Consider the following 25532-nt stretch of genomic DNA (forward strand, 5'->3'; position numbering starts at 1 on the left):
GACGTTTTGTTTTGGTTTTGGTTTTTGAGACAGGGTTTCTCTGTGTAGCCCTGGCTGTCCTGGAACTCACTCTGTAGACCAGACTGGCCTCGAACTCAGAAATCCGCCTGCCTCTGCCTCCCAAGTGTTGGGATTAAAGGCGTGCGCCACCACTGCCCGGCAGAATCAGAAAGATGAATATGTTTGATGATGTAAAAACCAAGAACGCATTTCTGACTCTGGTCCATGTGCCTGCCAAGTAGGCCTGCCTGTTTCCTGCCTACGGCACTCTTGAGCCACCTAGGGTCGAATGACCAAAGGTGGCTAACCAAAGTACAATAGTCTTGCTAGTAGAGATTGCTAGCTGCAAACTCGGAGGTAGGTCACTCAAGAAAGCTTTGGCTTGAATAAATGAAATTTTATTTCTACTTATTCAAAGTATAAAACAGCCTAGCCTAGCCTCTGTGTAAGCCCTGAGGGTCCAGGTAAGGAACAGGCATGACAAGGGCTTCTTCATCCCTGGAGGCCACCCTGCATTGTCTGCCTTCCCCAGGACAGCTGTGAACATCTGTGTACTTGCTAGCACTTCAGGCTGATGGACACATTCCTTGTGAGGCACAGTATCCAACCTGATTTTAAAAAAAATCATAACTGATGGGCTGGAGAGATGGCGCAGCGGTTAAGAGCACTGACTGCTCTCCCAGAGGTCCTGAGTTCAATTCCCAGCATCCACATGGTGGCTCACAACCATCTGTCATGAGATCTGATGCCCTCTTATGGTATGTCTGAAGAGAGCAATGCTGCCCTCACATACATAAAATAAATAAATCCTTAAAAAAAAATCATAACTGAGGATAAAATCCAAGAGGCAATCTTTAGCATTGGGATGGGCACGACAGGTCTGTGACTGCGTGTGTCCTGCAGCTCTGCAAACTTGCAGTTTGCTCTTGATTTTTGCCCAGTGTTGGTAGGCATTAGTCCACAGAGAAGGCAGCTGGCAAGAAACCCACAGCCGCAACGACCAACCAGGAGTGCGGACTCTCTGAAGTGCTTACATCTGGGTTTCCACGCCCACCTCTGCTCTGGGCAAAGCAGGCGGGAGGCGAGAGCCACAAGCTGGAGGCCATCACTCTGGGGAAGTCCCTGAGTCTCTGGGTGGCTGCGCTCAGTAGAAAGTCAAGCGATGCCCGTGAAACAAACAAAAAAATCCTTAAATCCCTAAGGCAACAGACGTTTTAAAAGGTATAAAGCTGCTGGGCGGTAGTGGTGCACGCCTTTAATCCCATCATTTGGGAGGCAGAGGCAGGAGGATTTCTGAGTTCGAGGCCAGCCTGGTCTACAGAGTGAGTTCCAGGACAGCCAGGGCTACACAGAGAAACCCTGTCTTGAGAAAAAAAAAAAAAAAGGTATAAAGCTATGTTGATGGATCCAGAGAAGGGATGTCGTAAAGGTCTCATCCCACGGTTCTCTCTTCCAGGATCACAGATACGTTTGCGCACGTGTAGTTGTGAATGTACCCACATAGTGTTTATGCAAAGTGTGCCTGTCAGAACCAACAAGTCTGGTTACATCACCAGATACCTGAAACAGCTCAGTAGATGAGCTGTGCGGGTGGGGAGGTAGGAGGGTAAGGGGGGTGGGGCTGTCTGGTAGCCATACTTGGTCCCTGGTGTTCCACACCGCCACCTGTTCGCCATTATAAGACACTTACCCTCATGCTGAACCCAAGGCTGGCATCTCCAGGCTCCCCCTTCTCTCCTTTTAAGCCATTCGTTCCGGGACGACCCTGGACAGGATAGAATAGCAGGGCTTCTTGGACACTGGACAGCCCCTTCCTTCCCATGGTCGAAACTTTACAGTCTAGCCCCAGTCTAGCTCTTGCCCAGAAGCAAAGAGAGACAGGATACTGACTAGAAGGACCCAGGTCAGACCCCCCCCTTTGCCCAGGGCCTCCTATGGGGGGTCAGATGAGGCATTCTCTTAGCCAAGTGCACCTCTGACACCTATTAAGACATTGGACACATAGGTATGATAGTGAGATGCCAAGGCTTTTAAATTCAGACTCCATTTTAGAGAAGCCGACCTAAGTTTGAACGCAGGTAGACTAACAGGCTGGTGCCTAGCATTAGTTTCCAAGCTGCCCCGCAAGAGAACCTGAGCCTAGCTCTAGTCTCTAGGCTAATCCCCAACATGACCAGGTTACACCCCCAACACGACCAGTGTCTCCAGGTTATTCCCCCAACAAACCTGCACCCTCCGGTTATAAGCTCACCCCAGCCTAATGACCACCAATGCAGAGGGGAGCAGAGTTAAGTTTATGATAGGACTCCCAGCACCAGCCAATTATGTTAAAGGCCACAGTAGCCTTCCAATTAGATGCTTGCACACGTACTTGCTGCTTACTATTAAGGTCTGCCCCATAGACATTTGGGGCTCCCCCACCACCAAAACCATCCTGCATGATGGTAGTGCATTGGGGAGGGGAGAGCAAGCTAACAGAATAAAGACCCTGCTGTGAGTTGCATCAGACCGGCTCCTGTGTGTGTTTTGGGGGATCACTAACATATCCCAAGCACAACAATAGCTGTATCAGGGGACGGACAAGCCCACTAGGTCCCACTTGTAAGGAAGGATCCTCACCGGCCGTCCAGGGAAGCCAATTTCACCTTTGTATCCAGGCCGTCCATAAGGACCCTACAGAGAAACTCAATGAGTGGAGGGATGGGCGGAGCCTCCTAGTGAGGAGGGAGGGGCCACCCCAGAAAAGGACCAGGACCGCCCTCTTTGAGAAACCGCTTGTTGCTATTGGGCGCAACCCATCCCATGTTTTTCAGCGCTGCAGTTGATACAAACTCTGGGAGGTGAATTCAGAGTCACAAGAAGGGCACTACTCACCGGAGGTCCTCGAAAGCCTGGCTCTCCCTGAACAGAGAATCAGAGGTACGTTAGGCAGCTATGGCTAACCTCGCCCATGCCTCCCAGAGTCCTTGCTGCACCCATGTGGATGTGCTAGGCTGGCAACCGAGGCTGATAACCGTGCCATCAGGACCGGACAGGCACTCCATTAGGGACTAGGTATCCAGTTTAAGGCATAGATGGATGGTACCTGAATCCCTAAGGGTGGGTTCTACAAAGCGTATAGCTAAGGCCGCCCAGGTCTTATTCATCTCTAGAGCCTTGGAGAGCAGAAGGTTCTCTGGGCCTGGGGAATCGAGTATTGTTAGATCGCCTTCTAACAACACTGTAGACCAGTGAGAATCTATTCTTCAGAGGCACCAAGACTTTCCAAAGTCCTAACCTATCCTCCCCCCCCCAACCCCCGTACCTTCTTGGAAAGCCTGCAGGGGTGGGAACCCCAAATACAGTATGAGGATCAAGTCCTAGCCAGCCAAGCACAGTCTTGTCCTTAGGTTCCTGCAGGCTCAGGTCCACAGGAAGGGGGAGATCTAGATATCTGTTACCCAGGGTAGATGGATGCCTGCCTATGGTGCGCAGACAGCAGGGCTTGGTCCCTTCATCTCCCATAAAGAAAGGTCCGGCAGAAGATGGAGCACACTGGACCGTGGTCAGTATCACTAACCTTCCTATAGGCGACTTCAGCCAACAGTACCAAGGGATAATGTAAGCCGCTGGCAGGTTTGGGAGCCGTGAGAGCAGACCCAAAATGGTTCCAAAGACAGATACAGGCTAGGGAAAGCTTGGGAACCCCGTTCAGGAGAGATCTGTGTGTGTCATGATCTTGCCTCTCTATTGGAACACCCATACACCCACTCATGCTGTCTTCAGAGTATTAGGGAACCACAAACTCATTCTCACCTTGGCTCCCTTCTGGGCGTGGCCCAGGGCTCTGCCATCAGGGCTGAAGATAGCGCCTGGCTCTCCCTTCTCACCCTGGAATGGCAAGGCAGGACGGACTGGTCAGGGCTCAGTCATTGGTCTTTCAGATACCCACAAAACAGAAGCAGCAAGGAGGTCTTGGCCTACTATGGGGAGTTTATGACCAGAGCCCTCTGAGATAGAATAACAGAGATGGTATATCCCAGTGCCCTCAGGGCCCTGCCTGCCCCAAGAGCCATCATCTGCAATATCTTGCCTGTAGCAGGTCTGTGCAGTGTTGCAGGAAATATTAAAAAAAATGGACTCGCCAACTCTCCGAGGCTAGCCCCCACAGCATCTGGCTCATTTGTCCCTCGAGCCACTAGTTCCCTCTCTGCTATAATCCCCTGTAATCGGCGGCCCCACATTCCAGTAACCAAGTAAATCAATACTCTTCAAGTTTAATTAACCAATCAGATTTATATATCAAGAATATCACAATTTACAAGATACCAGTACAATAATTTCAGAGCCAATTGATAATGATAAAAGCTTTATCCCTATATTTCTAAACTTGAGAAATCATAGCCACTTGTGGCTGGTAAATGCCACGCAGATTCGCGGCTGAAGCCATCTTGGGTCTTCTTCTCCCTACCCTCTGGGACTCTAGCTCGCTCACTCGCGCTCGCTCTCTCGTTCTCTCTCGTTCTCTCTCGTTCTCTCTCGTTCTCTCTCGTTCTCTCTCTCTCTCTCTCTCTCTCTCTCTCTCTCTCTCTCTCTCTCTCTCTCTCTCTCTCTCTCTCTCTCTCTCCAACTCTTAGCTCCGCCCCCTTTCCCTGTCCAATCACAGACCTCCTCTGCACTAATGTCATTGGACAGGGGAAATCCCGTGACAGTGCAGCAATAAGGCTGGACCTGGTTCCTGAGAGATGAGCAGAAGGCATCCAACCCCTTACCTTGGGCCCCGGAAGACCCTGCTCTCCTTTGGAGCCTAGGTCACCCTTCGGTCCAGCAGGTCCCTGTAATAACGACCAGATTGAAATGAGGATCCATGACCCAATGTTCCTTCTTCCCCGGAACTCCCATATCCCTTGCCCTGTGTTTGCTCCCTGGTCCTGGGCCAGCCCTTCAGAGTCCTGAACAACTACAGGTGGCAAGGATGCCAAGCTACACCTTCCAGACCCATTATCTTCCTTACAGCATCTTGTCTTCAAGGATAGTGACTGTCTCCACCCAAGCTTACACTGCTATCCCGTGTACGCCAAGAGCATAGCCCATGCCCTCCCCCAGTATCAAGGTGTTGCTGGACAAGCATGCACCTCCGAAGCAAAGCTACTTACAGGAAAGCCTGCGTACCCTGGCTTGCCCTGTGGAAAGAAGGTCACCATGAGGTCTGGGGGACACAGTGCTCTCCCTGGCATTCTTACCCAGCCCCCTGCCCCGGACCCTCTGTAGACCTTCTTACAAGCAAGATGGCACCTACCTCAGGTCCTGGCGTGCTCACTACAGCTCTCTGTTCCCACATCGGCAGGAAATACAAATGAGAGGGGAAGAAAAGAAAGCTGCCTTTGAGTTGAAAGTCACCCAGTGTCACATTAGCCACAAGCTCAGCAAAGCTAGCCCGAAGTGGAAGTTAGAAGAAAGCTGTATTTTTAGCGGGATGCCTGGGTTCCCTCTGCAGGTGCTCAGCTGACAACTGACTCATTTTGTGGGGAGTCCCCCTTCCCAGCTTGGGGTCACTCTCCAGTCCCGTGGCATACAGATCCTGATGGTTCATCCCATGGAGGCAGCTCCACCTACTGGAAGCCTTCTCCCAGGCCTCACTGTCCAGTCAAAGTCCCCTGAATTTTTATCTACCCTGGTCCCAGAACCCTTGACCCCGCCCCACCCCCATCACTGCAGGGCCACCTTCCGTGGTGTCTGGCTCACTCATGGAAGCATGAGGCCTGGGCCAGGCTCTCCTGTGACCACTCACAGCCTTGATCCCAGGACTATGTTGTGACCATGTCAGAACTAAGGGAACAGAGACTCCAGAAGGTAAAGTAACCAGTGGGGATCTCAGGTGACATCTACAGCTAGGATTTGGGCCTAGTTAGCAGAGCTCTGGCTCTGTCCCCAGGCAAACCTCTCTCCCCTGCATTCTCAGCTCCCCCGGGGTCCTGCATTTCCTATCTAGACTTCTCACCCACCCAGAGACGCGGGCTTCTCAGTGTAGAGGAGAAAGCCGGGGCAGTAGCTTGGCTCCTGGGTTCTGTGGTGAGGCTGTGAGGGACCCATTTACTCTGGCGCTAGGCCCTTTGATTATGTTGCTTCAGCCACCACAAAAGGGCAATGGTAGCCTTTACAGCCGAGAAAGCCCAGATGCTTGGACGCGGAGAGAACTTGGAGCCAACACAGCTTTTTCCTGAGAAGCCGGGGGCCCGTCATGTCCTTCTGGTAAGGCAGTTAGACCATCTTTAGGCAGTCCTAGACCGAGGAATGAGTCCCGTAGCACTCATGTGTACTTACACCCTCACTTGACACATGGATCACAGGCCCTGGAGGTCCTGGAGGGCCAGGAAGCCCTGGTCGGCCCACTCCATCTTTTCCTGGGTTTCCCTGGAAGAGAATGGCAGAGAGCTGAACATTCCGGTTACCGGCCAGAACCCCAGAGCCCACCCACAGTCCGGGTACTAGGTTTGTAGACAGTAGCTGAGAGCTACCCTGCTAACTTAAGGGTCTCTGCTCAGCTCTCTGATATCGCATGGGCAGCCAGGTGGTTTGGACCTGGGGCTGGGGCATGATGGGATTCCCCACCCTGAGGCCCGGGCAGCTCAACTCTTTATCCACCATGTGGCTATGGCTACAGAGACACTTACCTTTTCTCCTTGGACCCCTTTCTCTCCTTTTGGTCCCTGCAGAGATAGGAAATGAGTCACTATAGACAGACCCAGACAGAACCTTCAAGGACCTGAGCCTGGCTTCCAATGCAGACAGGGACTCTGTGTTTCCTAGAGCCTTGGAGACCCCAAATCCCTGGCCAGACTTGCATTTGGCTCCACAAGGTGGGGGGACACGGATCCAGGATGTCCCAAGGGCCACCTTGGATGCTCTCTTCCCGGGGGCTTCTTTCCTAGGCCTCCTAACTCACCGGGGACCCAGCTGCACCTTCTCTTCCGGCAGGGCCAGGGATGCCCTGGGCTCCGTCGGCTCCAACTTCTCCCTGGAACAGACAAATGGAAGATCCAGAGTCAGCCCCGCAGGCCAGACAGGCCGCAGAGACTCCTAGCGAGGAGGCCGCAGCAACCACGGATGGGCGTCACCACAACCTAGGTTTCCGCTGGCTACCGGCTCAAGCCCTGGAGGGTAACACAGCTTTCCCTTGGATGGTGAGGAAGATGGGGTGAAGGGAGGATGGTAACAGGGGAGGGGGAGGGAAAGAAGCTCATTTTCCTCTAATCGGTGCAGGGCTCTGTGGGTGTATCCTACAACAAGGACTTAACCCGGGTATGGCCTAGGGGGCATCATTTCTGGTCTCTTCAGGCCCCTCCTCCCTATTCCCAGTGGACACTGTACTCAACCTTAGGTGAAGTACCTACCTTGGCTCCAGGTGGCCCTGTTGCTCCAGGATCCCCCTAAGTGGACAAAAGATTCCATAAACTTGGAGCACCAGCTGGCCCACCCTTAAAACCAAGATAACCTTCTCCTCTGCTCGTCACTCAGGATTCTCCGCACTAGCACCTGGGCTCTCCTCCCAAGGGTCTAGAAATCCTGGGTGACTAAGCTGGGATCTTAAGGCCCATATTGGTGAAAGGTACAAAATATATATCCCAGCATCATGGCGGTTGGATCGTTCTGGATATCGTCAAAGTAGGACTCGGGCCTTATCATCTTCACTCTTAGAAACAAGGCCTCTGAAGTAACTTCTTAACACTCTAAAAGGATCCTGAGCAATGGCAGAGGCCAGTTGGGACCCCCCCGGGGGGGGACTATTCTGGTGTTCTCTACCCTTATCCCTGCCCTGGGGAGCCTGACTCAAGCCTAAGGAAAGGTAGGGGATAATGGGGACAAGTCTCTGGGCTGCTGTCCCCAAGGATGACATGGGAAGTCGAGAACCAAATTCTCGGATCCTCCAGGACACACCACCCTACTGTCCCTTGAAGTTGAGAACATGGCGGGGGGTGGGAGGGGGAGAGGCTGGGGCATGGGGGTGTCCCTGGGGGTCTTCAAATTCTATCATGCTTCAGATATATGAAGCCAGCAATCTCAATTCGTGGGGTTTTCAACAAGATAAGGTACGACCCCACTAATGCCCAATGCACAGGAACGGGAAGGGGCATGTGGCTATTTTTCTATGAAGCCATCAGCTGCATTTTGCAAACTTCCACGCGGAAGAACCAAAGTATTCGTCATCTAGGCGGATCTCCAAGAGAGGCCTTCCCAGCTCACCTTGAGTCCCGGCAACCCCGGAGGTCCCTGTCAGAGTACAGGAGACAAACCGTTAGTGACCAGATTCCACTTTATGAGGTTGATTAGCCCTTTCCAAACCTCAAGGCTCAGGGGAAAACAAGGTGCGTGGTCCACAAAAGCTCTCAGCCCAGGCTTCTATTGTAAATGCTATCTCCAGGGGCAACTGAACTTTAACAGAGTATCCAGCTGAGAGATAAATGGAAGATTCTTTCTGTTGTCCTTAAAACCCATGGTGGCGCATGCCTCCTTTAATCCCAGCATTTGGGAGGCAGAGGCAGGTGGATTTCTGAGTTCAAGGCCAGCCTGGTCTACAGAGTGAGTTCCAGGACAGCCAGGGCTACCCAAAGAAATCCCGTTTCGAGGGGAGAAAAAAAAAGACCCGATCCACATTTAAAATTGTTTTACAATAAACGTCTATACTGGAAAAAGTTATGAAGAATAGCAAGGGCAACAATAATTACTTTAAACTCTTATCACAACCGTAGTAGCCCTGGAGACTGGAGATCAGCCTGGTGTCCCCCAAGGCCAAGGGTCCAGCAGCCTCAGGGAGGAGTGGTATCCTGGATGGAGCCACTGAGTATGTGCATGCCACACAAGTGCCTTGATGTCCCCACCACTGGGGGACTTGAGCTCTTCTTTGCTGACCTAATCCAAACTATACATAGGTCAACAGAGAAAGAGGAGCCCGCTACCCCATGCCCCACTAACTCCAGTCACTCTGGCCAAATACCTGCCACTTTCTCAAACTTCAGGCATGGAGGGAGTCGAAGAGTTATCTATCTGACACCCTCTCTCCCTTACTAGGGACAGTTTGGAATCGGGTCTCTCTGGGGTGGAGGGTACTGTATCCCCGAGCTGCTGGGGACTCCTTGCCCTACATGAGGCTGCACCAAGGATACCCCTGACCTGGGACCCTCCTCCTGCCGTGGCTCATGGGCAGTACCTGCAGCCCGTCGGAGCTTCGGGCTGTTGACCAGAGGGGTATTCCAGAGCCTTCCATGTCATCCTGAAGGGAACAGAAAGGGATGCTTATTCTCTGATCTTTATTAAGAAGGAGCCTTCCCTAAGGCCAGGAAGGGGCGGGGAACAAGCATGATAGTTAACAGAGCTTGGGTTATGTATGTGGTACTCGAACCCTGGTGGGCAGGCATCCTGCTCAATCACAGGGCTCTGGCTTGTGTGCGGACAAGAGAAAGCGTGTCTGGATGCATAAGCAGGTTTCCAGCAACTAAGTAAGTATGGAGGGACTGGGAGCAACAGCCACGGACACTGGGCACGATGTCCGTGCCCAATCCACGGGAGTACACTGAGGCCAAGCCAGCACTAGGCATTCAGGGCTCAGAAGTGGGGGCCCCGAAGACAGGGAGAGAAGAAACCCACATGGAAACAAGGGATGGGCCCTGCCTAGAGAGCTGTGAGCTTCCCGGGGGCCAAAAGTAACCCAGACTTACGAATCCAGCAGCAAATCCAGGCCCTGGTGGCCCTGGAGGCCCTGGAGGCCCTGGGGGTCCGACTGGCCCAGGGGGTCCAGCCAAACCAGTCTTGCCAGGCATACCGATGGGCCCAAGGTCTCCTTTGCTCCCCTGCACAGACAGGAAGGACAAGGTCACTGATCTTGGCCCTGGGCTTGAGCAAAACTAAGGCAACCCCCCCCCCCCCCAGGGAACATGTACTTCCTTACAACACTTGTCAAAAATCTGAAGACCCAGATTAAAAAAAAAAATCACATTCCACAAGGGCATAGCAACAAATCCTTGATTTAAACCAATAGGGCCAAGTGACATTCACAGGTGCACAAGCCTGACGCTGTGGCCTTGGCTGTAACCCAAGATTCACAAAAGCAGCCGTACACCATGGCCTGTTACCTTTGGTTCCTGGCTGCTGGAGAGTGGGGACAGGGATAGCAAGAAGCAGGTAAGGAAGACAGACAGGCCATTGGAAGGTACAGGAGAGTACGCCTCAGGGTGAGTACCCTGCAGCCACCAAGTGATTTGGGGGTAACGAAGTCACAGGTAGTCTTATGACTTTGTGGGTCTGAAGAACGCGAGGAGCAGAAGCAAGCACTCATAGATAAGGCTTGTCAAGGAGTTCGAGGGACCAGATCAAGAAAGCAGACGGCGGAGGTGGGAACTTGGAGCTCAGGCAGGAAGGCCCCTACTCCAGAAGGCTCTGCTCCAAGCAAGTTAGCCCTGAAGCTAGATCTGGTGGGCCAGCATGCCCCGGGGACCCTGCGGGTGCCAATTCACCTTGACGAACTAAACGGTAGGAGAAATGCCCTGAGCCAAGCCAGACACACGCGTTCCTATAAAAGGTCTAGCTGGGTTTAAAGATAGCCTGGGCTACAATAGCTGCTACCTCTACTAACAAGTTCCTTTGTGTGTATCGGAATGTAAGCATCCATGTGGGTGTGGGAGCTCCAGCTGCAGAGGTAGCTATTCAGTTCCAGGGGTGTACCTAGTACAGCTATCAGCTCCTTATCCTCCCTCTTTAACCCCAGTATAATATTTGCCTTATTTATTTATCCCTGAAGACCCTCCATATGTGTAGATACAAGTGCCTGTAGACGGACAGACCAGAACACTTGAAGGCAGACACCAGTGTCGGAGCAGATACACACATACGGTATCAAGAAAGAAGTGTGTGTGCCCATTCACACACTCTGCCCAATCAGCCCATCTCTCTTTCATCTCCTTCTGACATGTTTGTCTACCCTCTGATACCCATGTTCTCCCCCCACCCCGACCCCCTGCACTGGATTTTTCCCATCAGCCCCAACGCTCTGGGTGCCCGCCAGGACGCCTATCAGAACACAGCATGGCATTCCCTGGACAGCCATGGGGAAGGATGCTGGGAGAAGCACGAGAGCACTATGTGCAATCAGGCAGCTCCGATCCTGAGGTACCTGACTGAGGTACCCCCCAGAGTTCCCAGGGAGCCTTCCCTTACACCTGCCTACTGGGAGCTCATCTCCAAACAGGACACCCCTGGTACCATTGCATTAGCAGAAGAGAACTGAGTAGAATCACACACACACACACACACACACAACACTGGTAGGGCTGGTGTCACAGTCAACACGGAAACTACGAAACCCCTGCATCCTGCTGGGATATGTTTCCTAAGCAGGTAGCCTCAGCCCACTGGCTTGTACATACCTTGGGTCCTGGGATGCCCACATCGCCCTATGGGGGTAAAAGGACAAGGTTACAATAAAATCAGACACGTGTGTAGCAATCAGACCTACCATCCGTAAAATACAATATATCAGACGAATAGTATACATAATATACTATGAGGCCGATTCTAGTGGTTTCTGGGCCTGTTTCTGCTCTCCTCCCTTTTCGGGGATGGAACCCCTGGGGGGGGGGGCTCAGCAGCGAGGGGAGCCAGCCACCAAAGCACAGAGCCAAAGCACCTAAGCACACCATCCCCAGGAATGCCTCTCAGAACCTCCTGACCATTGGCCCCTTTAGGCTTAGCTGAGATCAGACAAGCTCTGTGCAGCCGTCCGTTCTCCATCTGTGGGGTCAAAAGACCCTTTTACACGGGTCTCAGAGGATCATCGGAAACCATAGATGCTTACAATTATGACTCATGATAGTGACAAGATTACAGTTATGGAACAGTAACTTTATGGTTGGGGTTCCCACAGCATATGGAACTGTAATAAAGGGTCACAGCCTTTGGAAGGTCGAGATCCGCTGACTTAAAAGGGATCTTCAGCTACACAGCACGGGTGGGGGTGGGGGCGTCTTCTCATCAAATCCCTGGAAGTAAGTGCTGGGAGCCGCCCTCCAAGTAGGCTCCTCATGATTGGCCTCCCTCCCTCAGCAGTAGGACACCACAGGAGATCATGGTTAGCAGAGGCTGGCCTGCCTCTGAAGACTTCTATCAATCTAACTGAAACCTGACGTAACCCTTTCTAATCCAAGGAAGCGCTGATTCCTAAGCCGCTAGTCTTTCTACAGTGGTGAGACACTGTACATCTGGAGGCACTGACTTTAAGCTGAGCCCCACCGGCCTCAATACCAAGAATCTTCCTAAATGAGGATGCAGGCTATTTCCATATCCTCACCCTACGGCAGGCACCTTCCACAGACCCCCCCCCCAAGCATGCAGTGTCCATCACCCTGTGGCTACAGGTGTGTGTGCCGAGTGACATCCACCTGTAGGAGCAGACTTACAACATTGCCTTTCTCGCCGGCCACTCCTGGCGGGCCCTCTTTGCCTGGAGGACCTGGAGGTCCCTGGGGGACAGAGAAACAATAAGATAGGCTGAGCAGGATCCATAAGGAGCGGGTAACAGCTGGCCACCAGACTTCTTAAGGGCCAGGATATTAACTGTTCCCCCATAAGGTGCGTGCAAGCCTCGGAAGGCACCACCACGGGGCGGACATCATTAGTGTGATCATTTCTTGCTCCTAAGCTGCTGATTAGCTGGGAAGACTAAGGTAGAAGGTTCGAATCCAACCAGTCCTGAGTGGCTAAATGTGTGGCTCAGAGTCAGCTAGTGGGCTAGCACCTCCATTACCACCCCAGGGTAGCCTAGCCCTGCCACCCCCATCCTTAGAATAACCCAAAATAGGAACCATCTCCACCTTGCGAAATGGAGAACAGAACATGGGAGTCCTGAGGTAAATCTGGCAAGAAACCTCATATGACCATACCCCCACATTCCAAGTCAAGAGGGTGCTCTGGGGCACGGAAGGCAGCAGAACTTACCGGGGGACCTGGAAAACCGGGGGGTCCTTCCTTCCCAGGTACACCAGGAAGGCCTGCAGGTCCTGGTGCATAGGAACTGTTGACCCCAAAGCGCCCTGGCTCACCAGGCAGTCCTGGGACACCAGGGGGCCCTGGGGGGCCAGGGAAACCGCGTGGGCCCTGGACGTGAGAGAGATAGTCCATCATAGAATACATGGCCCTGCTGGGCAATGATCACATCCCCAGTTAGTCTTGTCCCACCCCCCAAGGGTCCCCAGGGATGTCTCAGACATCACACTCTACCCGTGCCCAGTGACAATGGGGTGTAGCCACTTACTCTGAGGCTCTCTAGGTCTCCGCTGAAACCAGATCCCTCCATGTCAATGAAGGTCTGCGGGGAGGACAAGAGAAGGCATCCCAGGACACCATCCTGAGTACCAGCGAGCACCACCCAGCTGTCCCCTAACCAACCCAAGACGCCTGAGACGGGAGGTGGGACATCATTTGCCCCCACAGCCCGGTCATTATCCCAAGCACATAGCCAGAGCCCATTCTCTTGGACCAACACTATCAGGAACCAGTTCCTAAGGTTGAGTCCTGGGACCTGGTGTGGAGGAGGCCAAGGGTGGAACTTACCAGCTTGTCCTGTCTGAAGGAGGGTCCTGGTGGCCCTGGAGGTCCTGGAGGTCCTCGGGGCCCAACACCAGGATCTCCCTGGAACGTAAGACAGATCTATCACACTGAGAACACATGGTCCCCACTTTCAGTCAGGAGCCGAGACAGGAAAGGGGCCACACCCTTAACTGCACACACTTTACCTTCTCACCCTTAGGGCCCATGTCTCCTGGGGTCCCCGGAAAGCCTTGGGGTCCAGGGTCACCCTAAAAGACAAAGGTAGGGGCTAGATAAAGAGAAGCATCTCTCCCCCTTCAGACAATGATCCCCAAATGCTCCTCATTGCAGAGCAGGTAGCAGACGGGAGCCAAGACCTTTAGCAGCCCATGGAGGTCGGATAAGCCAGGAGGGGCCACGCCACTCAAGGAACCACCAGAGAAGAAGCCAGGACTTAAAAGGCCATAGAGGGTACAGACTGAGTCTTATCACGGTGCCTGGGCAATGGCATGGGCTCTCTTCAGAGACATCCACTTAGTTTGTAAGTCCATTCTGTGTGTGTGTGTGTGTGTGTATGTGTGTGTGTGTTTTGCACATGCTTATGTGCAAAGTCAATGGACACTTTGTGCTCAGGGAAACCTCCAGCTATGACTGAGCCTGGGCTGTGTGCTTTCTCAACACAACTTTCCGTCAGGTACGAAGAGCTCCCTGCGTCCACTCTGGCAGCATGAAGGACCCCACCTGCTCAGCCCTGCAATCCCCTCTCTCTTGCACGCTGGCTTCCTGGCTCTTTGTGGTGTTCCCTCCCCTCTGAGGATCTGCAAACACCACCTCATGGTTTCGGAAGTCTCGTGAGCACGGACATGCACAGGCTTTAGCCACCATAGTTAGATATAAAGTACGGCCCAAGTGAAGCTGCATTTCTACGGCTTCTCTGAAACCATCGCCCTGTGCCGTATGCAGACAGCTCGTGGATCCTGTGTAAAGACCCTACGATGCCTGGTGCAGAGAAAAAAGCAGACGTACCGGTCTCCCATCTTCGCCAGGGTCACCCTGTAACATGCAAGAGAAGCTGTTATTAATGGAAATGGTCCTGCTGGAACTCCTTAAGACTAGACACAGAAACATCTGCTCTCCGAGCCCCCGTGGCATAAAGCTGAGAACCTGGACAGCCATGTGCTCCTCATGCGTAAAGGCTAACACTGCATTTAAAGTTTAGACTCACAGTGCCTGAGAGTCCAGAAAGCACAAAATGCCTCTATGTGTTGACAAGTATTGTTTCAGTTTGTTTTATTTTGTTTTGTTTTGTTTTGTTGAGACAGGGTTTCTTTGTATAACCCTGGCTGCCCTGATACTAGCTCTGTAGACCAGGCTGGCCTTGAACTCACAAGAGATGTGCCTGCCTCTGCCTCCCAAGTGCTGGGATTAAAGGCACATTGCTGGCACCCCTGGGCTCAAGACTATTCTTAAATGACTGATTCTTATAAAATTTGTTGTTCTAGTAAGATAAGAGATCATAAAAAGGCTTGCGGCTACTTCTGCCTTTTGTAACCAAACTTGCTTACTCTAATCAATAAATAGGGCATGCGGTCATGGTGAATCTCTGAGTGACCCCAGATCCACAACAGACAGCACTTCTGCAATAGCGCTTAGGTCCAGGGCTGCCTTGGGCCTGCCTGGCCTCCATCCTCCAAACCCCTTCTAGTTCCCGTGCACATCAGGAGGCAGGATGGTGCCCCACGATCCAAGGATGTTATTGCCCTAAGCCCAACCAACTTCCCTACCAGCCCCAGTCAGTCAGAGACCTCAGCTCCTGCCCAGATCACAAGGAGAGACCAGTACTTACCGGTTCACCGTCCCTTCCTGGAATACCATCCTTCCCTGGTGGCCCCTGAGGTCCCGGGGGTCCTTGTGCTCCAGGGACAGGTTGTAAGCTGGGGCTCTGTACCACTGGACCGGCAGGACCCTGGGGCCCAGCTGGGCCAGGTAGGCCCTGAGCACCTGGTTCTCCCTTTTGTCCTTTCAGACCTCCCTAGGGACAAGAGAGGACACAGGCTGCTGCAAGCTACACACCAACTCACCTCACACCAATGCTACATTCTCTGGGCATGACATCTAAGAAAGGACGTCAGCGGAGTATGGAGGGAGGGTTCGAGGCAGGGAGGTTTGCAAGGTGTGTTATGCAAGGGCAGGGCGTGCAGAACACAGAACAGCGGGCCGGAAGAGGGACTGTGGGCCTGAGGGCTTTGGTAAAAGTTAGTGAGACGCATGGAAGGCACGGGAGGTCATAGGGAGGTGGCCTCACCTTTATCAAGCCACCTCCAGGATTCTGGACACCCTCGTCCCACGCACCACTTGAATCTGTCCCAGGAAGGGTCTCAGCTGGGAAGAGGGAGAGATGGTCCAGTCAACCTTCCCGCAGCCCCAGGCTCTCAGTTACACTCCCGAGCTCTGGTTTCCCACTCATGCATAGCCCAGGGGACTCAGGCTATGGGAATGGCCACCTGTCTTTCCACCCACCAAAAGCCCCGGGGGCAGGGGTCACTAGAATGGTGAAGGGGAATGGCCACCTAGCACTGGCAATGAGAGAGGAAAGAAACGAGTCAACACAGACTCACACAGACATTTAGAGCAAGCCCAGGAACAACTGAAATCCCCGGAGAAGATTCCTGGATTGGTTTGAACACTTCACCATCAAAACCCCCTTCCATCAACCATGCAACTTGAATAACAGAAAACCAGCAGAAATTTTAAGAGATGAGCCCCAGAGACTCACCTAGACCCCATCATCCACACTATGCCTCTGACACATTAAGGCACGTAGACACGCACACGCACGCACGCATGCACACACACACACAAGAAGGCATACACCCACATCATTTTCCCTACTGCAGTACTGTCTGGACATTTGGGGAACTTGTTGAGACCTCTGTCCTGAATGCTGTTCCTCACAAGACAGCCACATTCAGGGAGCCCGGCCTTGACAATGGAGTTTGACCTGATAAATGGTCCCTTTTCACACCCAGTTCTCCCCTGGCTTCTTCTCTGGGAACAGGCACCACAAAGATACCAACCCAGGATCTCCTCCTGAGTTGGCTTCATGTCATTCATGTGTGTTCAACCCACAAGTGCTACCAGAGCCAAAGTTCGGCCCAGTGGGCCTGCTGCCTGGTTTCGGACAGCCTTTGAGCTGAGAATGGTTTTTATAGATGTGTACAGACAAGAAACACATCAAGACTTCAAAGGTCAGAGACAGAAAATGCCAGAAACCTTGGGTGACCCCAAGCCTGAAGTGGAAGTCGGCCGACTCTACCAGTCAATTCTTCCCTCTGCCTCCCCCGAATCTTGGGTATTAGCTATGGCTCAGGACCCATATCTAGAACCACATGATAGGTCCTTCCTGCATGTTTGGGGTGCCATCCCCTTGTGATTAATAAAGAGGCTTGTGGGGTGACACCTGGAGGTGGCCGCTGACAGCTTCTCACCAGTGGTAGACAGCGAAAATATACATGGTCAACATGTCCTGTCTTTTGGGAACCAAGAGAAGGCTCTAATTCTTGAGCATTATTTAGAAGCATCTAGTGGACCTTGGCCGGGTGGGGTCCAGAGCCGCCATCTTGGGTTAGAACTGATGCTCGCACAGCTAGCTCTTCCGGGCTGAGCTCACTGCCTGGTAGGATTGAGGATCTGCAGTGGCAAATGAGAGTGGCCAAACGTACGAGTCACACAAAGAGCGTGCTTGGGGTCCCTTACTCATTCACAGAGTTCTCGGGGGTGGGGGGGGATGCTACTCTCAGCCCATGAGGCTAAGATCGTCTCCTTAGTGAGGAATAAGCCAGACACCTGATCAGGATGACCCCACTCCCCAACTCCTAACCCCAGCCACCTCCAGCCAAACTGCCCCCAACGGCAGGAGCCAACTACCAAGTCTGACCACAAGAGGGCAGCATGGGCTCTCCCTGCAGCTACAAGGCTTTCCTAGAACTTCAGGCTCGGCAAAGCGGAAAGCGGTGCCTCCCGGGTATTTAAAACTATACAAACATTGCTAAGAGAAATCAAACAAGATCCAAACAAAAGGCAATAATGGGTCTCAAGAGCCATTACGAAGACGACAAGACTGCCAAACCTATCCCCGTCAAAACTCCGGCAGGTTTTTTTTTTTTTCCTTTCTTCTCTGTGGATTCGTGAAAGGCAACCGCATCAACTACAGTGCACGATTCAGGTGACCATGTGAACCCCTTGTAACCGCAGGGCAAAGAGCGGACTGGAGGACTCAGCTACTTGATAAGGATGGGATCAAGACAGGCAACGGGATCCATGGGCTCAGAGAGAAGGGCAAGATTCACGGTTCAGAGAGCCAGATGGGGATGACACAGAAGGACCCGCATGGATCCGCTGCCTCACAGAGTAAAGCCCAGAAATAGACTCGAGTCGGGGAGGGTGGCTTTCCACAGCTCAGCAGCTCAGCAGGGAAAGGATTTTTTTTTTTTTATTTTAAACAGTGACAGAGCCAAGTGGGGAAAACAGTTTTTTAAAGAATTAAAAATAGGTCATTGGATCCCCTCGGGCAGAGTCTTAGATGATACCAGGAGTGAGAGATCTTTGAATTTCAGCAAAAATTCCAAAGTTTTTCCTTTCTAAAGATGCTGTTAAGAAAATGAACCTGGATGTCTTGGCTCACACCTGTAAGCCTAGCGCCTGAGAGGCTGAAACAGGAGGTCACAGGTTCAAGACCAGCTTGACGCACACACTCACACATACGCATATGCATAAAGATACATCTATATAAATATAGATATTATATCTATATTTAGATTACATATATACATAATACATACATCCCCAGAGGATAGGGTAGGAAGGGATTAAGAAATGGGGGAGAAGGGAGGGGTGGGAGCATAAGACAGGCCACCTCCCATCAATGACACAGTCATGCCTAAAGGCCATCAAAGGTGAAATGCTGACACATACCCACACACACACTGGGGTGGGTAGCAAACAGCCAAGCCTAAGGAGATAGAAACCCCAGAATAACTTTCTCTGAAACCATCTCAAACCCTCAAACTGGACCTAGTGCATATGCCCTAAGTAAATACATGTAGTCTGTCCACACTGTGATTGATAGTTCAACATACATGTGTATGTATGTTCATGCACATACATACACATGCACAACTGACTATAAAGCAGATGGTTTTTATAAAATGAATGCAGTGCCAAGCAAGTCCAGATGTGTCCCCATAGCCCCCCATACAACACGTATGCAGTTCTGGCAAAAGCCAACCGTCTGTGACGACAGAAACCAGAGCAGTGGGGTGGAGGTGGGGCTGCCCAGGGAAACCTGGCAGAGGAGGGGTCATGTTCCCTGTCTTCCCTGAGATCCCAGAACATGGGAAGACAGGAGTGAAGGCAGAGCTCACCCGTAGGCCTACAGAGCAAGATCCCACCCATGAGCCAGACATTCTCAGCCTTGTTTGACTTGTGTATTAACAGAGGTTGGCAACCATAGCTGGTGACCTGTGGAAATCTAGACCCTGTATCTCAGATCTTTGAGTGCCTGAGCCCTGACAGCCTCAGGAAGAGCCATAGCCTGCTCTCTCCAGAGTCCTGGAAGCGCTGGGGACAGCCAGAGGCCCATTCATAGGCGCCACTGTACTTCAATCCCATAGAGTTGTGAGATGGAAGGAGCCATTGACGCTGGTACCCGGAGACGTTGATGCTGGTACCCAGCATACGCTGGTACCCAGCAACACAGAGACTATCCCAACACACACACAACTCACACTTGACGTGTCTCGGGCATCCATCCCCGTCTCCTGCAGACCAGGGGCTCTGGGCAGATCTCCCAGACAGTGGCTTCCACGGGAGACATGTCCAACCCTATATGCTGACCCATGGCATAGTCTGGGCTAAGACCATGCTTTCCCTTACATCATCTATCCCTTGGATCAGTTCACACTCTCCTAGCAAACTGATGGCATCTCTGGGAAGGTTCTTCTACATGACAGCCAAAGGTAATATGGGCCAAGATCTCTGACAAAGGATGTGTCACAGCTGCCTGATTCAGAACTCTCCTGGGGCCCAGCCAGGAGCCTGCCTGAACAGGACCTTCTTAGAAGGCAGAAAAGCTTCAGAGAGGGACAGTTCTGGCTTCAAAACGGCTCTAATCTAACACACACGCATGCATGCACACTACGTACACACACATGCACACTCATGCACACATATACACACACTACAACACGAATGCATATACGTGCACATACATACACATGCACAAACACACATGCACACTCATGCACACATGTGCACATGCACACACACAAACAACACGAATGCATATACATGCACATGCATAGACATGCTCACACACACACACCGTGCGCTCGTGCACACACATGCACACATGCATGCATGCATACACGTGCACACATATACATGGATACATATACACACACACTACACACTATACACACATAGAGCATATCCAGAAAAATTTTACCTCCTACAGAATCTACCGTGACTTCTTCCTCCATTTCTTCTGTTCTAGAATCCTCTGTGGTGCTGCCCCCAGCCAGGGGTGGGGAAGTGACAGGAGGTGGCTGAGGGAGCCCAGGTAGTAGAGATGTATCCTGAAAGAGGAGAACAGGACACCTGGCTCTGTTATTCGGCAGTACAGCTAAGCCGTGCACGTATGAGCCGGCCATTCTGTCTGGCTTTGGGGTTTACGGCTTATCAAAGGGAACGCTTTGCAGGCTTCTCAGGAAGATGAGACTGCCATCACTCCAGTTGGAATCCATTTCTTACAGAGGTATACGCTACAGGTTTTCAACAGCCTGGAGGTTGGTGTCATGTGCCTCAGGAGTGAGTCCTCAACTGCCAGAGGAGCAAGGACAAAGAGCCTCCCCTGGTCTAGTCCAGAGACTTCCTGTGGCTGGATAGCGCCAGGGATGGCCTAGGTGAGGTCCTCTGGTGTCACCGAAGGGTGGACGGAGCAGGTGTGCTCTCTCTGAGACTTCCCCCTCAGCCCTAGTCTAAGCACTGACTTCTTATGGTTTGCATGGAGGAAACTGGTCTACCCTGCAGACCCCCTGCCATGTGTCCAGTTTCAAATGATACTCAGCCAGGGGAACCTGGTACCCCACATCAACATGGCCTTTAATCCCTGATGACTCTCTATCCGTGACTGTGTGGTCTGGGTAGATGGGCCCTGGGGAGTACGCTGGCTGAGGTCGTGCTGTGGGGCCTGAACAAGGCCTCCCCTAGACACTCTTGATATGGTAATGATAGGTCATCCCACGAGCATCACAGACTTGGGTGGGAATGAGATACCCGAAGTCCACGGCTTTAATTCCCGCAAAGGCACTCTCAGATCAGCCACGCCCCTCACTGTTGCCCGTGACAGCAGGGACACCTCCTAGCTGGAGTGACCACAAGAAAGGATGAGTTAAGATGCTCAAGCTAGTTGTTAGCAGCCTCTGGTCTACAGAGGAGCCAGTGCTGGGATGGCACCCACACACAGGCGAATCTGTACTTCCAACATCTGCCATGCCCAGGGTCCCCTGTGTAGAGGCAGCAGTTTGGAAACCTGGCCTGCAGCTATGAGGAGGATGGCTTATGGCCATCAAGGGATGCAGCGGCTGCTGGACTTTGAATGGGAACGTAATCAGACCACCATCCCACTGGGTCATGTCCGGGAACTCTGTTGGGCAACAGAATGCAGTCCAAGATGGCTGTGTCCCCTGTCCCTACGGCCTGCCTGTCCCTGGCCAAGCGTACACATATTAAGGAGTCCTCAACACCTCTTCTGGGACTGGTGGTAGGGACCACTCCCCACCCTTGAGCCACTCAACGTCCTGAAGTCTCCCTGGTGCTGACACCCAAGGTCCATCTTAAAGACAGACTCTGCATCATAGATGCTGGGGTCACAGAGGGGCCCGAGAGGTTCATTCAAACATCCTTTACATATCTGGAGTCCCTCTGGGTTCTCTGGACCCTGGACTAGAAAGAGCATGCAATGTGGCTGTCCAGAAACCTCCCGACAAGACCATTTATTTGTCTTGTCCTCCTGTTAGTTATGGTCTCATAGAAGCCAAAAGCAGCAACAGAAATGTTGGGTCATCTCTACTGAGAAAGGTCTCTCTTTAGAGCCTGCTCAGGGAAGAGGCATCAGAACCAGAGGGGAGTACAAGGTCAGCCTCAGACTGTCCCTGCTGGGCATGCACCTGCGCGATGGAGGGGCGGCTGGGAAATTATACATGCACCTGTACACACTATGCACAGATGGTGCCCCTTCCCCTGCCTGAGCCAGGGGACGCTCTGGCCACATACAGCAACTCACCTCCCCATGTGACTTGCTGCTGTCTCCAAAGCCACTTCCAAAATCCCCAGATGCCTGCAGGGTGGGAGCGAAATGAAGAAGTTAGGACCAGAGACACAATGACAGGGCATCAACTGGACATCCAACGAGACCCCTGCTGGATCAAAACCAGCCAGATTCACTGCTCAGGCCAGCCAGAAGGTTGCAGATCAGGCTTGTGTATGCCTGCCATGTGACATGGTTGTTCTGTCCTCAGATGCCATCCTCAGGGGGACAGGCAAGGTAGGTGGGCAGGTACCCCAAGCAGCCACAGTCTGGGCTGACACTGAAGAAGAATACATGGAGTGCAGCTGCTTCCAATCATGTCCTCACTCAACCTACCTAGTGCTCTCCCTTCCCAGCAGCCTCCTGGAGCTCTGGGAAGGCCAGAAAGGGGCCAGCCTTTCCTCCTACCAAGGTATAGAACTTAATATAAACCCAGGGGCCAAATACCACCTGGGCCCATAGAATCTGCAGTAACATCTCAATGTCAAGGTAGCACAGGTGGGATGGACACACAGACACATGCTCAGTGGGCAGCACGCTCAGGAGTGCACATTACCCATCCACTAGAGACTAGTATTTGGTACCAGATAGAAGCCAGTTATATTTCTGATTTCTCTCCTGGAAAAAGTAACAAGGGAAGATAGACACATTCAACGGCTCACAGCCAAACACAGCCAAGCTCTGCCCAAGAGATCGAGTGATTGGGGATGCTGCTATCTCCACTGGGACACCAACCCCCAACCTCCAATTCCATCCTCTGGCTATAGATGGATGGTTTCCTTAGATGTCACCATACTGTGAGCATGCACACGTAGACACCAGGGGCACCCAGAGACACAGTACATCCAGACCACACCGTATGCGCCCCACACATATAAGAGACACATAACATACAGAAAGCAAACACACCAGCAACACACAAGAGAGACACACCCATAGCACACTCACAAAAGATATACTGCGCACAAAGATAACACGCAGCTTAGAGATAACAGCAGATACACACAAAAAGACATACACACAAAGCACACAGACAACAGACAGATGAAACCACACAGACGACGAGGGCATGCACACCATACAGCAGGCACACATAGCACATCAGGAGATACACACAGCTCACAACAGACAGACGTAACCCATCTCCTCTCATATACACACATCATACAAAACCAAGTACATATGCGCTTTCCACGGGATGACCCCCCCATCACACTGTGTCACGGGGGGGGGTGGGGAGGGTGTCGGTCTCTGACATTTACAATTCCCAGGTTTCTAAGATGGAAAGGCAGCAGGAGGTACCTGAAGATACAGGTTCCTGGTACCCTACCGGCAACTTCTGTTTCTTCCCAGCTTATAGCTTGAGTACCCTTGCTCACAGTGAGGAGACCCACCACCACCACAGACACTCACCCTATCTTCATCATCATCATCTTCATCCAAGCAGTGCACAGGGCTCACCCAGGGGGTTTTGCATACCTTCAGCTCCGAGATCATCCCCTAGACAAAGGCAGAAGATCAGTTATTTGAAAATAAAATGTCCCTCAATGGATAAGGTGTTTGTACCCTCAGCTTGCGGGCTGGTAGCACTGTTTGGAAAGGCTGCTGAGCCTTTAAGAGGTGGAGCCTCACTGAAGGAACTGGATTCCTGGGACACTGCCTTGACATTTTAAAGTCTTCCCCCACTTCCTGTCCCCTCTCTGCTTCGGGACTGCATCATGTCTCCACCAAGCTTTCGCTCCCTGGCACTGACTGCAAGCCACAATAAATGTTAGTCTCCCTCTTGCACGTGGTTTCTGGTCAAATATCTGGTCACAAAAACAGGGAGAGAAACTAAGAGCCTGTGGCTCCAGAGGCGGGTGCTCACGCAGAGCCTCTGACTCACGCTGGCCTCGCCTGACTTTACCAGGGAATCTCCCCTTTGTTGTCAGCAAGATTAAGGAGCAGGATCTCAATCGGCTCTCAAGTTGTGGCAGTTTCTGAGCCAACCCGAGGGAGGCGATGAGGATCAGAGACATTCTGAGACAAACGTGGCCCCTCAACCTCACACATGGTATCCGGGATCATTGGCTCTCGGGGAGGCTTGTTCATGCACACTTCCCCTGTGTTTACATTTCTACGTTGATTGTATTCTGCTATGGTCGCTAACTTCAGCTTGCTAAATAGAGATGGTGCTTCCTCAATTCCAAAACGACTTTACTTAACAACGATCAAAGAGAGGGCTGAGTGGAGGTGCACAACCCTACCGACGGGAGAAGCTTCCCTCTGGCTTTTCCATCTGCTTAGGTCAACAATACGATATGGACAGACAGTAAGGGAGGATGTGACGGTCCTAATGAAACTGAAATCTGAATCCCACACCGATTTTCACACATCGCAAAATAATTTTCGGATTATCCCAGCCATTTGAAAAATGTAGCCATCATTCTAGCTCGGGAGCCTTTGCTATAGCAGGCGATGGCTCGCCCATGCTTGCTGACAGGTCTGGTGCCCCAAACTCAGGTGCTTTCTGATCCTGAATCATACCTCCCTGTTCCCAAGGAACATGTGACAACATGTCTCACCTCTGTCCCCAGCTAGGTCCTGGCCTGTGGCCTCCCCTATCTCTCCTCATCTCAATGTTCAGCTCAGTTTGGCTTTTCTGGGAAATACTCTGCAACACCACGCACAGGGTTCAAAGCCACTCTGGGCTAGGTCTACCCTACACCCCATGTTCTACAACTTGTCCCAGTGCTGAGGACAGCGAAGTCTCTGTGTGTGTGCACATGTATGCATGTGTGCCTGCATAACTATCACACATGTAATACTTATGTATACATACCAAAGTCCACACACCCATGTATCTACGCAGTTTGGCTTACTTATGGTATGTGAAGGAGCTAGATGACGACTATGCACCCAGGTAAGGGAGAGGGGACGGGGGCTTCAGGCGAGCCCCACACCCCACAAGCACTCTGACTTGGTCATTTCCAGCCAGAGCAAGGCCTTCTCCATTGGCCATGAGCAAGTATATACACAAGGGGTAATTTCACGACAGCCAGGTGCACACCTGGGAATCACACCTGCAGCTACCCAGCAGGTCCAGGCCAGGTGCACACCTGAGAATCACACCTGCAGCCACCCAGCAAGCCAGGCCAGGTGCACACCTGAGAATCACACCTGGGAATCACACCTACAGCCACCCAGCAGGCCAGGCCAGATGCACACCTGAGAATCACACCTGTAGCACCCAGCAGGCCAGGTGCACACCTGAAATCATACCTGCAGCCACCCAGCAGGCTAGGTGCACACCTGAGAATCACACCTGCAGCACCCAGCAGGCCAGGTGCACACCTGAAATCACACCTGCAGCCACCCAGCAGACCAGGTGCACACCTGAGAATCACACCTGCAGCCACCCAGCAGGCCAGGTGCACATCTGAGAATCACACCTGCAGCCACCCAGCAGGCCAGGTGCACATCTGAGAATCACACCTGCAGCCACCCAGCAGGCCAGGCGCACACCTGGGAATCAGACCTGCAGCCACCCAGCAGGCCAGGCCAGGTGTACACCTGGGAATCACACCTGCAGCCACCCAGCAGGCCAGGCCAGGTGCACACCTGAGAA

The 25532-nt window shown here is 52.3% G+C and overlaps 1 protein-coding gene across 5 annotated transcripts in view; it reads right to left on the reverse strand.

Annotated features, from left to right (window-relative positions):
• The window catches only part of Col18a1 (collagen type XVIII alpha 1 chain), a 116843-nt gene that overhangs the window by 12251 nt on the left and 79060 nt on the right, over window positions 1-25532 (reverse strand). For all 5 annotated transcript variants that reach the window (XM_031346746.1, XM_031346743.1, XM_031346742.1 and 2 more), the window contains 26 exons: window positions 23339-23425; window positions 21902-21955; window positions 20063-20192; window positions 15863-15939; window positions 15404-15589; window positions 14584-14610; window positions 13764-13826; window positions 13582-13659; window positions 13283-13336; window positions 12967-13125; window positions 12429-12491; window positions 11400-11426; window positions 9696-9827; window positions 9188-9250; window positions 8224-8250; window positions 7374-7409; window positions 6926-6997; window positions 6654-6689; window positions 6304-6393; window positions 5279-5308; window positions 5136-5162; window positions 4752-4814; window positions 3796-3870; window positions 2875-2901; window positions 2620-2673; window positions 1691-1765 (listed from right to left, as the gene is read on the reverse strand). In XM_031346746.1, the coding sequence (XP_031202606.1) occupies window positions 1691-1765; window positions 2620-2673; window positions 2875-2901; window positions 3796-3870; window positions 4752-4814; window positions 5136-5162; window positions 5279-5308; window positions 6304-6393; window positions 6654-6689; window positions 6926-6997; window positions 7374-7409; window positions 8224-8250; window positions 9188-9250; window positions 9696-9827; window positions 11400-11426; window positions 12429-12491; window positions 12967-13125; window positions 13283-13336; window positions 13582-13659; window positions 13764-13826; window positions 14584-14610; window positions 15404-15589; window positions 15863-15939; window positions 20063-20192; window positions 21902-21955; window positions 23339-23425 (1812 nt within the window). The remainder of the gene's footprint in view (window positions 1-1690; window positions 1766-2619; window positions 2674-2874; window positions 2902-3795; window positions 3871-4751; window positions 4815-5135; window positions 5163-5278; window positions 5309-6303; window positions 6394-6653; window positions 6690-6925; window positions 6998-7373; window positions 7410-8223; window positions 8251-9187; window positions 9251-9695; window positions 9828-11399; window positions 11427-12428; window positions 12492-12966; window positions 13126-13282; window positions 13337-13581; window positions 13660-13763; window positions 13827-14583; window positions 14611-15403; window positions 15590-15862; window positions 15940-20062; window positions 20193-21901; window positions 21956-23338; window positions 23426-25532) is intronic.

The sequence above is a fragment of the Mastomys coucha genome, unplaced genomic scaffold (assembly GCF_008632895.1).
Source record: "Mastomys coucha isolate ucsf_1 unplaced genomic scaffold, UCSF_Mcou_1 pScaffold3, whole genome shotgun sequence".
NCBI lineage: Eukaryota > Metazoa > Chordata > Mammalia > Rodentia > Muridae > Mastomys > Mastomys coucha.